The sequence below is a fragment of the Equus przewalskii genome, chromosome X (assembly GCF_037783145.1).
Source record: "Equus przewalskii isolate Varuska chromosome X, EquPr2, whole genome shotgun sequence".
In the NCBI taxonomy this organism is placed as follows: domain Eukaryota; kingdom Metazoa; phylum Chordata; class Mammalia; order Perissodactyla; family Equidae; genus Equus; species Equus przewalskii.
This window is the reverse complement of record NC_091863.1, coordinates 68,639,554-68,653,819: the sequence shown is the minus strand read 5'-3', so window position 1 is coordinate 68,653,819 and position 14,266 is coordinate 68,639,554. Positions and strand designations below refer to the sequence as shown.

Sequence of the window (14,266 nt, the reverse complement as noted above, 5' to 3'; positions counted from 1 at the left end):
CTAAAAAGACATCCACCTCTGACCAACTCAACTTCTTCTTTAACCAGAGTCCCTAAACTGAGGTTTCTGGAAACTTTTCTGAAGCACATGATGTCACAGAGGAGGCAGCTTTTCCAAAAAAGTTGGAACAATCAGATGACATCAGATAGCAAGCAGCTTCTGCCCAAAACAATGGACTAAAAACTCTGCCTCAAATTTAATATCTCCCTTTTCATCCTAACCTTGAATTTGTGCATCTCTAGAATTATCTCCAAGTACTCAAATGCTTCCTATTTTTACTCTGCAATTTCTACTCTGTCCTACCCACTTCTCCTCTCTCTCCTTCAATTCCAAAATCTTTGGCATTTTTGGAGCTCACATCCTTATGAAACTATCACCTGTAATTGTTGCTTCTGCTTACTCTTTCCCATCAGCTCCATCACTCTGCCTTATGTTAGGTCAATGCAAAATATTTATATTTTCTGTATTTCCCTTTGGTATTTTGCATTTTATACTGTAATATTTTATTAAGCTATTTATGAAATAATCTGGTATTTGTAGTTATTAGGTCTTTCATATTTTTAACTTCTGTTAATTTTTTACCAAATAAGAATTTTAAAATCCAAATTACATTTCTTTATGGAATTACTGAGCAACTGCTGAGTAAAATCCAACTACCACAATTCTGGAATGTAAAATACTGGTGTCATTTTGCACTGTTTACAGTAAAAATACTAAAAGTAAAAACTGATTTAAATTATTGTTTTCTGTGTAATTTTGCCTTACTCTTACTAAATCCTTTGAAAATACTACATTTTAATTATTTTTCTTTCCCCTTTTTTCTGTTTATTTTACTGTTTTATTTGTATTTTTTTAAACAGTAAATAATCAAATACCAGTAACAAAACTTGACATTTTTTTGGCAAAGTTTAAATTTATTTTTCTTAAAAAAATTTTGTTATTCTCATCATTTTCTCCAATGTTCATGTTTTTAATTGTTTGGAACTTTCATTTCTACAAGCAGGAGTTTCATCTTATACACATTGAATACTGGGAGTGCTGTTAGTAGCTTTCAGGGCAGTATCTTGAGCTTGGTTGGACTGCAGAATGAGGATGGCTTCATAAACCTTGGCACGGAGAGACTCGCTATACTTGAGCATATAAAGAATTTCAGCGTCATCCATCTCCAATAGTATGCGAGAGATTTCTCCAGCTGGAGTTGGCTGAATGGATAGAACCAGAGGAACCAGCTTTTTATACAAGATTTTCTCCTGAGTAGTAGCTGATGCCAACACAGATATATTTGACATATCATGACCTTGCATACAAATGTGGACAGGCTTCTGGATGGATACTGGCCTTCCTACTTTAAATTTTAAATGGCTGCAAACACGTGCAACTTTTTTGAATCTTTGATTTGCATGGGATCCTGAGGAAGAAGTTTGAGGGTGAACAGTCTTGGTCTGGGTTGCTGTATTGGTGATATGATAGGGTGACTTGACTGCGGGCACTTGTGGTGGTCTGAAGGTGCTGAATGATGGCTTAGGTGCTGCTGCTGCTGCTGAGTGGATAACATAACGCATATTCTGAGATGGATGAGGTTTGGTCCTAACCACAGGTTTGCTGAGATCTGCACTTCCACATTGAGGCTGAGGAAGAATTGGCATGAAGTTACTTGAGGAGGCTTCTGAGTTGAGTCTAGGATTACCTCCATGTCCCACATCTGCCCTTCTCTCCATATAGTTCTGGGTGAGGAGAGCCTGGCACTCCACCTCGCCTTGTGCAATAGCCACATGCACTGGTTGGGGGATCACGGTTTTTCCATTCATTGCCATGATGGCTTCCTTAGCTTCCTCAGATGTGTAGCAAAACGCCAAAGCCTGTGCTGCAGCCTCGCTCTGTCATGACCCTGGCACTTGTGATTGTGCCAAAGAGGGGAAATTCTCTTCTCAGTCCTTTATCATCAATATCATCTTCAAGATTCTTCACATAAACATTAGCACCGTTGCACCTGGTGAGTTTACCCGGTTTCATTTGCTCAAACTTGTGTTTTAATTCAGATAGTCTCTCTACTTTGTTCTGTGCTTTACCAACATAAACTCGATTTCCATTAAGGACTTTTCCGTTCATTCCTTCGATGGCTTTCTGGGCATCTTCAAAACTCACAAATCCAAAGCCTTTGGATTTTCCACTTTCATCAGTCATAACTCTCACACTTAATACAGAACTAAACTCACCAAAAACCTCTTTAAGACATTTATCATCTATATCATCTCCAAAATTCTTGATGTAAACATTCGTAAACATGTTTGCTTTCACTCTAAGTTCTGTTTCCCTTTCTTTGCGAGGTTTAAACTGCCCAACAAAAACTCGGCTCCCTTTCAGCAGAATTCCACTCATCTTCGCCACGGCTCTTGTAGCGGCTTCCGATTTCTCAAAATGCACAAACCCGAAACCCCTGGATCCATTTTCATTGGTTACTACTTTACGAGAAAGAATGTTTCCAAAGACAGAAAATGTATCAATAGACTTGGCAAGATTTTTGACGAATATATTGCTCACTCCACTCTCACGAAGTGACGGATCACGCTGAGACCTCCTAATAGAGTGGCTTGCCATTGATAATATCCAAGTTCATCGTGCTCAGAGCGCACTCGGTATCGGCCTGCAGCGAGAAGTTCACGTATTCGTAGCCCAGAGAGCAGCGCGAGGGCGGGTCAAGGCAGAATCTGATGGACAGGATCGGCCCGATGGTGCTGAATTTCTCATACAGCATTGCCTCGTCCACTTCGGGGTGCAGGTATCCGGCAGAGTGAGGACATTTCGGAGCGGGGAACGGAAGCCTTCATCTTGAAGCTGGGTCTTGAGCGAGATCCGGGCCTGGCGCCAGGGCTGAACCTCTCTCAGTGGGAGAGAGTCAATCAGAGTCAATCAAAGGACGAACGGAGGCCAGGGGTGCTCCGCCTAGGCCGTCACCGCTGTCGCAGACGGAGCGCAGCCAGCGGAAACTGAGCCTGTGGGCCGCAGGTGACGGCGAGTCACGCACGTTGCCCGCGGACATTGCCCGCGGAGGCCCAGCGTGCCGAACTGTGATGCAGTTCGCGCTCGTCCGCCGTCAGGCGCGCTGGCGCCCCAGGCCGGGGGAGGGCGCCGTGCGAGGACCCCTGACGCGTGGCCGGCCCGGCGCGACTGGGAGAAGTGCGTCGGCTCGGCCGTCTTAGGCGCCCGGGGTGGCGGGCCGTCTGTTCCGCGGGCTGCGTGGAGGCAAGAAAGTCAGTCTCCAGGCGGGGACGAGCAGGTGCTTCGTGGTCTTGTCTTTTCCTGACTTGCTTCGCTTTTTCGTATCCCTAACTCCCCCGCTCCCCTTCTCTGCTTCTCCCCTCCTCGCCATCGCCTCCTCTCCTCTCCTCCCGCCATTGTCTGTGTGTGTGTGTGTGTGTGTGTGTGAGAGAGAGAGAGAGAGAGAGAGAGAGAGAGAGAGAGAGAGAGAGAGAGAGAGTAAGAGAGAGAGTGAAAATTTTCTCTTTAAGGCTTCTTTTTGGGGCCATGCTGGGGAGGAAAGGGCGATGTTAAGAAAATTCTTAGTGTGGTGTCGCTGCTCTGACAGCATGAAGGTACTTAGGTTTTAAGGGGTTTTAAAAATTGTTTCAAATCTACGTGTTTAACAGTAATCCAATGAAATGCAGAGTTCACTATTTCCTGTGACAGCGTCAAATTTCTTTAGGCATGTTACTGCTATCTTTGGTATTAAAATTTTACTTTAGTATAAATGCCAGCAGCTTAAACCTTAGGTTTTCTTGCATGTCTGAGGTAGGATAATTTTCAGGACTAATAAAATCTTCAAGAATTGAAATATCAGTAGGAAAATTCATGTTTAGAGCAAAATGAAAGAACACTCTATTCTTGGCCTAGAACGATGGAAATTTGTGGATGTACTATTACTTTTTCACATAGAAAAATTGATAAAGAATTGGGGGGGACAAGGAGAATTGCGATGAATTCCAGACTACTCACATGCATTCCAAAATCCAAACTACTCACGGACCATCCTGTTTGAGGAATTCCTGTACCATATGTGTCAAAGGGGAATGGACCTTAGACCCAAGTTTAGGAAATCAGCAGTAATTCCCGAATAATTTCCTGAACTGTAAAGAGGAATTATGTTCTCTTCTGGTTACTTCTGAATATAACCTCCATGTGACAGAATAGAGAATTTTTTTTCTCACTCTACAGCTCTTCCTATATTTTATTTTGTCTTATCTAAAAGGTTTATGTAAAAGAATATTTGCAAATTGTCTGTAGGGCAGAGTAGTAAAATAAAGCTAACATTTATTCAGTGACTTGATTGTATTAATTCATTTAATGTATACAACAACCTTATGAAGTTGGTATTTTCATTGCTGTTTTGCATGTAAAGAAGCCGAGATACAGGAATGTTAAGTAACTTGACCAGATTGTACTAGCTAGTAAGTGTCAATCCTAGAATTTGAACCCAGGCAGTCTGACACACATACTTTGTTTCTACCTCACATTGCCTTCCTGTAATAGGGAAAAAGGTTTGCTTTTCTCTTTATATGACCTGTTACTATAAATTTCAAATTATTTAAACCTCTGTGGGACTTGAAACAACAGTACCACAGATACTGGAAGAAATCTAAGATTCTAAGGTAATCTAGTGTTCATTAACACTACTAATATACTCGGCACTGTGCAAAACTTCAAAACTGTTTTCAAATGTATCTATTGCATACAATTGAGCAGATTATTCACATGTAAATTCTAGGACATTTGTTAAGATCGGATGCTTTCTGATCAATTGTAGAGCTGCTGAGCTTTGAAAGAGTATTTTGAAACCCCAAGCACAGTAAATACATGTGGCAAGATGCTATACCTTCTGGGTTTGAGCCAAATATGTACTTTGTATAAAAGATACTTTGTGTATTTTAGTATCAGATTTAGCTTTAGTGTCTTTTTAAAATTAATATTGTCTCTAAATTAACTTTTAAAAATTCTACTTCATAATATTTCTCAATAAACTAGCATTCTTTTTCTATGCCAAGATAATACCCTTGTTTATAATTTATACTGTAATTATCCATGAAGCTATATTATCAGTAAGGTTTAGCAATGTAATGAAAGTGAACTCTTACGTAACAGCATTGTTTTAATTAAGAGATATATAAACACCTTGCATGAATAATAGTAGTGGCATTACTGTCACTTAGCAAAGAAATTTAGCCTAGTGTCCTCCATATGATGTCATCCACACCACTAAACGTTGACTAAAGTTTAGGAATGTAGTAAGCAAAAAACACGTTGCAAGTTTTAGTATTTTGAGGATCATTAACTTCATTGTGTCAATTTGTTACAGTGCCAAGTAATGATTTTACAAATAATTAGACTTTAACAGGCAGAAACGAATTTATGTCTTTGTTGCTTTTGTGATGCATGTAATGATAGATGTGCTATCACACACGCTGTTGCTGTTAGGTACACAACATGTCTTAAAGTCCTAAAGAAAATGAAATATTACCTGTCAGTAACTGATCAGTGACTGTATAAAATACATTAGTGGATTCTCCTCTTTTAGCTACTTTTAATAGAAGCTCATTCATCATGACTTGGAAAGATGGAATGTTTTCAGGCCATTTCTATTGTAAAATGGCAGAAATTTTAAAGTCCAAAGTATAAGACATTAGTTTCAGGTTAGTAAAAATTGTTTTTATAATAATTGAGATTTATATACACTTGAGTTGGTTCCTCCTCCTCTTTTCTAAATATTTTTAATAAAGATAGATTTGGAAAATATTTTTCTAATGATATCAAGTTTTTTTTACCTATGTATGTGTGTGTGTTTTTTTTTTTTTTTGAGGAAGATTAGCCCTGAGCTAACATCTGCCGCCAATCCTCCTCTCTTTTCTGAGGAAGACTGGCCCTGAGCTAACATTCGTGCCCATCTTCCTCTACTTTTTTTACATGTGAGACGCCTGCCATAGCATGGCTTGCCAAGCGGTGCGTAGGTCCACACCCAGGATCCAAACCGGCGAACCCCAGGCCACCGAAGTGGAACGTGCAAACTTAACTGCTGCGCCACTGGGCCAGCCCCTTACCTATGTGTTTTTGTAACACCACACTTGCAATATCACGGCCTAGTGAGAAATAACGTCTTCTTCGAATTTTTGTTGTGATTTTTTTTTGCCATTTCCTCCTGGACTGCTCTGTGCTATGGCTATCAGTATTTACATATTACAAGCAAATCTCTTCAAAATGATTGGAATTAATAACATTCCAAGCCTGATGCATAATAAGTTCCAAAGTGAGGAAAATAATTGAATAACAAGCTCTCAGATCTGTATACTGAGAAGGGCCAGTTAATAGTTTTAATTAGAAAAACTAATTGCTAAAATACATGTTTACATTTTTAGCTAAAACTATACAATCTAGAGTACTTTTTTTAGGGATATAAAGATTCTTTTAAGTTCAGAATGTGAATGAGCACCACTGAATTAGCTAAAATTTTTCCAGAGAAGTCAAGTCTACTGGGCTGGAAACCAGAAATGTAATTTTCTGGTTCTCCTCTAACTTATAGAGACAATCCTTTATCCTCTTTGTACCTACTGTAATGAAGTTATTAGAATGAAAGTGAATACTGAGGTATTGTCAAGTTTCCTATGGCTAAATGGGGACAAATAGTGACACAACTTTATGTTACCTTATAGGTGGTACTGCAGCTCTCTTTTTTCCCAAACAAAAGCTATTTGACAAAGCAAAATAGGTTATTAAAATTAATATCCTCATATGACATGAATTTTTACATTGAGATTTTTATGTTCATATTACTATGAATTGCAAGTTTCTCAAATTCTTTTTTCAAAATTGTCAGCAAGTTGATATTTTTTATTCAACAAACACTTACTAAAACATTAACTTTTGATTCTAAATTTTAGGACAAACCTGGGAGACTCCGCTGTTCCGGGAGTAAGTGATCGAAATGTTCACAATCAGTCAGAAAAATTTTTCAGTAGATTCTCTCAATGTTCTACCAAAGGTAAGGTAAAGAAATGATCAGATATTACCTGGATGAGTTTCTTGGCCCTTCAATAGTAGTTTCTCTATTTAACTGTTAAACTTTGTATTAGGCAGGGTTTTCCAGAGAAACAGAAACAATGGGATGTGTATGTTATATACACAGAGAGAAAGAGGGGCAGGAGAGACAGAGAGATATGTAAGGAATTGGCTCATGTGATTTTGGGGGCTGGCAAGTCCAAATTCTGCAGGGCAGGCTTATAGGCTGCTGACACAGGGAAATGTTGATATTGCAAGAGTTGAAGGCAGTCTGGAGGCAGAGCAGAATCCCTTCTTTCTCGAGGGACTTCAGTCTTTTTTTCTTAAGACCTTGAACTGATTGGGTGAGGCCTACTTTCATTATGCAGGATAATCTGCTTTGAGTAGACTCAAAGTCTACTGATTTAAATATTAATCTCATCTGAAAAATGCTTTCACCCCAATATCTACACTGGTGTTGAGCAAATATCTGGGTACCCTGGCCTATCCAAGTTAACACATAAAATTAGCCATCACAAACTATTTCAGTTTCAAGCAGAGGTTCAAGACCACACTGCCATGTTTAGGAGGAGTAAAGAATAAGAGGGTTGCCCACAGTCAAGCACAATGGACAAGACCTCTCTGTTGAGGTGAGCGATGTTATACCAAAATGGTTGACAGTGACAACATCTAGCTAAAGTTTTCTCTTTCTTAATTGTGTCACTCAAAAGGAGCTTCTGTTCTCTCCAGAGGTAGTATGAAGTAACAAACAGAAATTCTTAATGTAAAGATAAAATAAGATGATATTAGATGATATAAGATAATATAAGATGAGGAAACATAGCATAATCTCATCTATTAACTTGTTAAAACCTACAGAACATACCTCATAGGAATGGAATGGCTTAAGCCTCGCTGTACCATGCTCACTTAGTGATAGTTTGGTAATTCCCTATGTTCACAGCTGGAGTATAATTTGACACGATCATACACAAGTGATGTAGTAATAACAGGAAAGCTTGCAGGCTACCTCCAGTGGATTGGCTAAAGATCTCTGGCACACCAGACCAAGCCATGGAAAATCTTGGGGGTAATACTAAGAGCTTTGAATTTTCTCATGATGGTAGTGGAGGATCATTAAAAAGTTTTAAACAGGTTAGTGATAAAGATCACTGGGGCAGCTTCAGTCTGTTTACTGGGTAAGACAGCGGGGAAGAGTGTTGCATGTTAGACTAAATACTGAGAAACTGGTCATTGGGAAACTGGTCAGGAGGCAGTTCATGTGAGAGATAATGAGAGCTTAAGGTTCTAGACAAAAGCCTTAAAAATACCGCTGGAATACAACTTAAAACTTGATAATCTGTGTAATTTATAAAATAGGGAAAGGATATAGGATTTTGTGATTTATTTGAATGTTAAGATATGTTAGAAAAAATGTACTTTTACTTTAAATGTTGTACATGAACCTGAAGTAGACTGACCAAGATTGTCCAGTAGAGGCTTTAATTTAAAGAATATGTAAGAGTATCATATGATGATCATTTTCAAATAAAGGATTCTGTTTCTACCGTGTGTCCAACATAACAACTAATCAGTACTTACTGATTCAAGTAATTAAATCAAGAGATTTATTGAGCAACCACTCCATGCCAAAACACTATTTTAGGTGTTGGGAATACAACACTGAACAAAATAGAGATCCCTCTTCTCATGGAGCTTACTTTTCTAATGGAGGGTGACAAACAACAAACACTAAACACGATTGATAAGCATTGCATATGCTGTTAGTGGGTGATAAGCGCTGAAGACTAAATAAAACAAGCAAGAGAGATAGTAGATATGAGGGTTTGCCTGTTAAATAGAGTGTCTAGGAGAGGCTTCACTGAGAAAAGGTCTTTGGATTGACATCTGAAAAAGGTGAGGTGAGCTAAGTCATGTGGTTATCAGAGGCAGGAGCATTCCAGCAGAGGGAAGAGCAGATGCAATGACCCTGACGCAGGAACCAATCAGATTTAGTCAAGGAATAGCAAGGAGGCCAGTGTAGCTGCAGCAGAGGAGGCATATTTCAGGAGATGATAGCAAAGAGATAAAAGCGGTGGTGGGCTGGGGGCCGGCTCTGTGGCCAAGTGGTTAAGTTCGCATGCTCCTCTTTAGTGGCGCAGGGTTTCGCCGGTTTGGATCCTGGGCTGGGACATGGTGCCTCTCATCAAGCCATGCTGAGGCAGCATCCCACATGCCACAACCAGAAGGACCCACAACTAAAAATATACAACTATGTACTGGGGGGCTTTGGGGAGCAAAAGGGAAAAAAAAATCTTTAAAAAAAAAGCAGTAGCGGGAGAGGTTGAAGGGACCTAAGGGAGAGGTTGAGGGGCCTTGAAGATCTTTTAAGGACTTTGGCTTTTACTTTGGGATAAGAAGCCTCTGGAAAGTTTAAAGCAAAGAATTAACATGACATTTATTTATTTTAAAATTGTATTTATTTTTAAAATTTTTATTTATTGTGGTAACATTGGTTGATAACATTACATAAATTTCAGGTGAACATCATAACATTTCAATTTCTATCTAGATTTCATCATGTTCACCACCCAAAGACTAATTCCAATACATCACCATACACATATGCCTAATCACCCCTTTTGCCCTCCTCCCTCCCTACTTCCCCTCTGGTAACCACCAATCCAATCTCTGTCTCTATGTGTTTGTGGTTGTTGTTTTTATGTTCTTTTTATGAATGAGATCATGCAAGATTTGACTTTTTCCTCTGACTTATTTCACTTAGCATAATGCCCTCAAGGTCCATCCATGTTGTCACAAATGGCAAGATTTCCTCCTTTTTTATGGCTCAGTAGTATTCCATTGTGTATATATACCACATCTTCTTTATCCATTCGTCTCTTGATGGGCACCTAGGTTGCTCCAAGTCTTGACTAATGTGAATAGCTACAGTGAACATACAGGTACATATATCTTTATGCATTCGTGTTTTCATTTCTTTGGATAAATACCCAGCAGAGGAATAGCTGGATTGTATGGTAGTTCTATTCTTCATTTTTTGAGGAATCTCCACACTGTTTTCCATAGTGGCTGAACCAGTTGGCACTCCCACCAGCACCAAATGGGAGTTCCCTTTTCTCCACATCCTCTCCAACAGTTGTTGTTATTTCTTGTCTTGTTAATTATAGCCATTCTGATGGGAGTGAGGCGATATCTGGTTGTACTTTTGATTTGCATTTCCCTGATAGTCAATGATGTTGAACATCTTTTCACCTACCTGTTGGCCATCTGTATATCTTCTTTGGAAAAATGTCTGTTCAGATCTTTTGCTCATTTTTTAATTGTGTTGTTAGTTTTTTTGTTGTTGAGATGCATAAGTTCTTTATATATTTTGAATATTAACCCCTTATCAGATATATGGTTTGCAGATATATTCTTCCAGATGTTAGGTTGTCTTTTAGTTTTGTTGATGGTATCCTTTGCTGTGCAGACGCTTTTTAGTTTGATGTAGTCCCATTTGTTTATTTTTTCTTTTGTTTCCCTTGCCCAGTCAGACATGGGACTTGAAAATATGCCCCTAAGACCAATGTCAAAGAGCATACTGCCTATGTTTTCTTCCAGAAGTTTTATGGTTTCAGGTCTTACATTCAAGTCTTTAATTCATTTTGATTTAATTTTTGTGTATGGTGTAAGAGAATGGTCTACTTTCATTCTTTTGCATGTAGCTGTCCAGTTTTCCCAACACCATTTATCGAAGAGACTTTCCTTTCTCCCTTGTATACTCTTGGCTCCCTTGTCGAATATTAGCTGTCCATAAATGTGTGGGTTTATTTCTGGGCTCTCAATTCTGTTCCATTCATCTCTGCATCTGTTTTTGTGCCAGTACCATGCTGTTTTGATTGCTATAGGATTATGGTATATTTTGAAATCAGGGAGTGTGATACTTCCAGCTTTGTTCTTTTTTCTTAGAATTCCTTTGGCTATTTGGAGTCTTTTGTCATTCCATATAAATTTTTGGATTCCTTGTTCTATTTCTGTGAAAAATGTTGTTGGAACTTTGACAGGGATTTCATTGAATCTGTAGATTGCTTTAGGAAGTGTGGACATTTTGACTATGTAAGTTCTTCCAATCCAAGAACACAGAATGTCTTTCCATTTCTTTGTGTGTCTTTCAATTTTGTTCAGTAATGTTTCACAGTTTTCATTGTACAGGTCTTTCTCTTTGATTAAATTTATCCCTAGGTATTTTATTCTTTTTGTTGCAATTGTAAATTGGATTGTATTCTTAATTTCTCTTTCTGCTACTTTGTTGTTAGTGTATAAAAACACAATTGATTTTTGTATGTTGATTTTTGTATCCTGCAACTTCATGGTATTCATTTATCATTTCTGAAAGTTTTTTAGCGGATTCTTTAGGGTTTTCTATATATATAATCATGTCACCTGCAAATACTGACAGTTTTCTTCTTCTTTTCCGATTTGAATCACTTTTGTTTCTTTTTCTTGCCTGATTGCTCTGGCTAGGACTTCCAATACTATGGTAAATAAGAGTAGTGAAAGTGGGCATCCTTGTCTGGCTCCTGTTCTTAGAGGGATAGTTTTCAGTTTTCTCCATTGAGAATAATATTAGCTGTGGGTTTGTCATATATGGCCTTTATTATGTTGAGGTACTTTCCTTCTGTATACGTTTTATTTGGAGTTTTTATCATAAATGGATGCTGTATCTTGTCAAATGCTTTCTCTGTGTCTCTTGAGATGACCATGTGATTTTTATTCTTCACTTTGGTAATGTGGTGTGTCATATTGATTGATTTTTGGATGTTGAACCATCCCTGCATCCCTGGAATAAATTCCACTTGATCATGGTGTATGATCTTTCAAATGTATTGTTGTATTCAATTTGCTAGTATTTTGTTGAGGATTTTTTTCATTGATGTTTTTCAGTGATATTGGCCTGTAATTTCCTTTTTTTGTATTGTCCTTGTCTGATTTTGGTATCAGGGTAATGATGGCTTCTTAGAATGAGTTAGGAAGCTTGCCTTCCTCTTCCATTATTTGGAAGAGTTTGAGAAGGATAGCTAGTACTCTTCTTTGATGTTTGGTAGAATTCACCAGGGAAGCCATCTGGTCCTGGACTTTTCTTTTCAAGGACGTTTTTGCTCTCCTTTACTGGTGATTGGTCTATACAAATTCTCTATTTCTTCTTGATTCAGTTTTGGAAGGTTGTATGATTCTAAGAATTTATCCATTTCTTCCAGATTATCCAATTTGTTGGTGCATAGTTTATCATAGTATTCTCTTATAGTCTTTTGTATTTCTGAGGAGTCTGTTGTAATTTCTTCTCTTTCATTTCTGATTTTTTTATTTGAGCCTTCTCTCTTTTTTTCTTGGTGAGTCTAGCTAAAGGTTTGTCAATTTTGTTTATCTTTTCAAAGAACCAGCTCTTCATTTCATTGATTTTTCTTTTTTTATTTTTCAGTCTCTATTTCATTTATTTCTGCTTCGATTTTTACTATTTCCTTCCTTCTGCTAATTGGAGCTTTGTTTTTTCTTCTTTTGCCAGTTCCTTTAGGTGTACAGTTAGATTGTTTATTTGAGATTTTTCTTGTTTGTTGAGGTAGGCCTGTATTGCTATAAACTTCCCTCTTGGAACTGGTTTGCTGTATTCCATAAATTTTGGCATGTCATATTTTGATTTTCAATTGTCTCAACATATTTTTTGATTTCTCCTTTGGTTTTTGCATTGACCCAATTGTTGTTCAGTAACATTCTGTTTAATCTCCACATATTTGTATCTTTTCTGATTTTTTCCCTGTAGTTGATTTCTTTTTTTTTTTTTTAAGATTTTATTTTTTCCTTTTTCTCCCCAAAGCCCCCCAGTACATAGTTGTACATTCTTTGTTGTGGGTCCTTCTAGTTGTGGCATGTGGGACGCTGCCTCAGTGTGGTCTGATGAGCAGTGCCATGTCCACGCCCAGGATTCGAACCAATGAAACACTGGGCTGCTTGAAGTGGAGTGCGTGAACTTAACCATCCGGCAACGGGGCCAGCCCCCTGTAGTTGATTTCTAGTTTCTTACCTTTGTGGTCAGAAAAGATGCTTGGTATTATTTCAGTCTTCTTAAGTTTATTGAAACTGGTTTTGTTGCCTAATACGTGCTCAGTCCTGCAGAATGGTCCATGGGCATTTGAAAGGAATGTGTATTCTGCAGTTTTTGGATAGAATGTTCTGCATGTATCTACTAAATCCATCTCGTGTAATGTGTTACTTAAGGTCGTGTTTTCTTATTGACCTTCTGTTTGGATGATCTATCCGTTGGTGTAAGTGGTGTGTTCAAGTCCCCTACTATTATTGTGTTGCTGTCTAGTTCTCCTTTTATGTCTGTTAAGAAATGCTTTAGATACTTAGGTGTTCCTTTGTTGGGTGCCCAGATATTTACAAGTGTTACATCCTCTTGTTGGATTTTCCACTTATCATTATATAGTGCCCTTCTTTGTCTCTTGTTACAGTTTTTGTTTTTTTTAGTCTGTTTGTCTGATATAAGTATTGCTACCCAGCATTCTTTTCATTGCCAGTTACATGGAGTATCTTTTTCTACCATTTCGCTTTCAGCTTGTGAGTGTCTTTATGTCTGAAGTGTGTCTCTTCTTTGCAGCATGTATATGGGTTTTCTTTTTTGTATCCAATTTACCGCCCTAAGCCTTTTTATTGGAACATTTAGTCCATTGACATTTAAAGTAGCTATTGATAAGTACGTACTTATTGGCAATTTGTTACTTTTTTTCTGGGTGTTTTAGTAGTTTTTCTCTTTTCCTTTCTTCTTCTCTTGCTCTCTTCCCTTGTGGTTTGATCACTTTCTTTAGTATTATGTTTGGGTTCCTTTCTCTTAATAATTTTTTTGTATTTATTATAGCTTTCTGGTTTGTGATTATCATGAGGTTCATGTATAATTACCTATGTATATAGCAATCTACATTAAGTTGATAGTCTCTTAAGCTTGACCTCTTGCTAAAAGCTCTACTCTTTTATTCCCCTCCTCCCACATTTTATGGGTTTTTTTTTTTTTTTTGAGGATGATAAGCCCTGAGCTAACATCTGCCACCAATCCTCTTCTTTTTGGTGAGGATGACTGGCCCTAAGCTAACATCTGTGCCCATCTTCCTCTACTTTTATATATGAGATGCCTGCTGCAGTATGGCTTGACAAGCAGTGCATAGGTCCACACGCAGGATCTGAACTGGCA

At 38.2% G+C, this 14,266-nt stretch overlaps 1 protein-coding gene across 1 annotated transcript in view; it reads right to left on the bottom strand.

The window, feature by feature from the left end:
* Positions 1-1,013: 1,013 nt before the first annotated feature.
* Positions 1,014-14,266, bottom strand: part of LOC103541562 (polyadenylate-binding protein 1-like) — a 61,450-nt gene continuing 48,197 nt past the window's right edge. Inside the window, 4 exon segments of the mRNA XM_070603363.1 lie at positions 1,014-1,851; positions 1,853-2,584; positions 2,586-2,822; positions 3,026-3,233. Coding sequence (XP_070459464.1) covers positions 1,014-1,851; positions 1,853-2,584; positions 2,586-2,822; positions 3,026-3,233 — 2,015 coding nt within the window.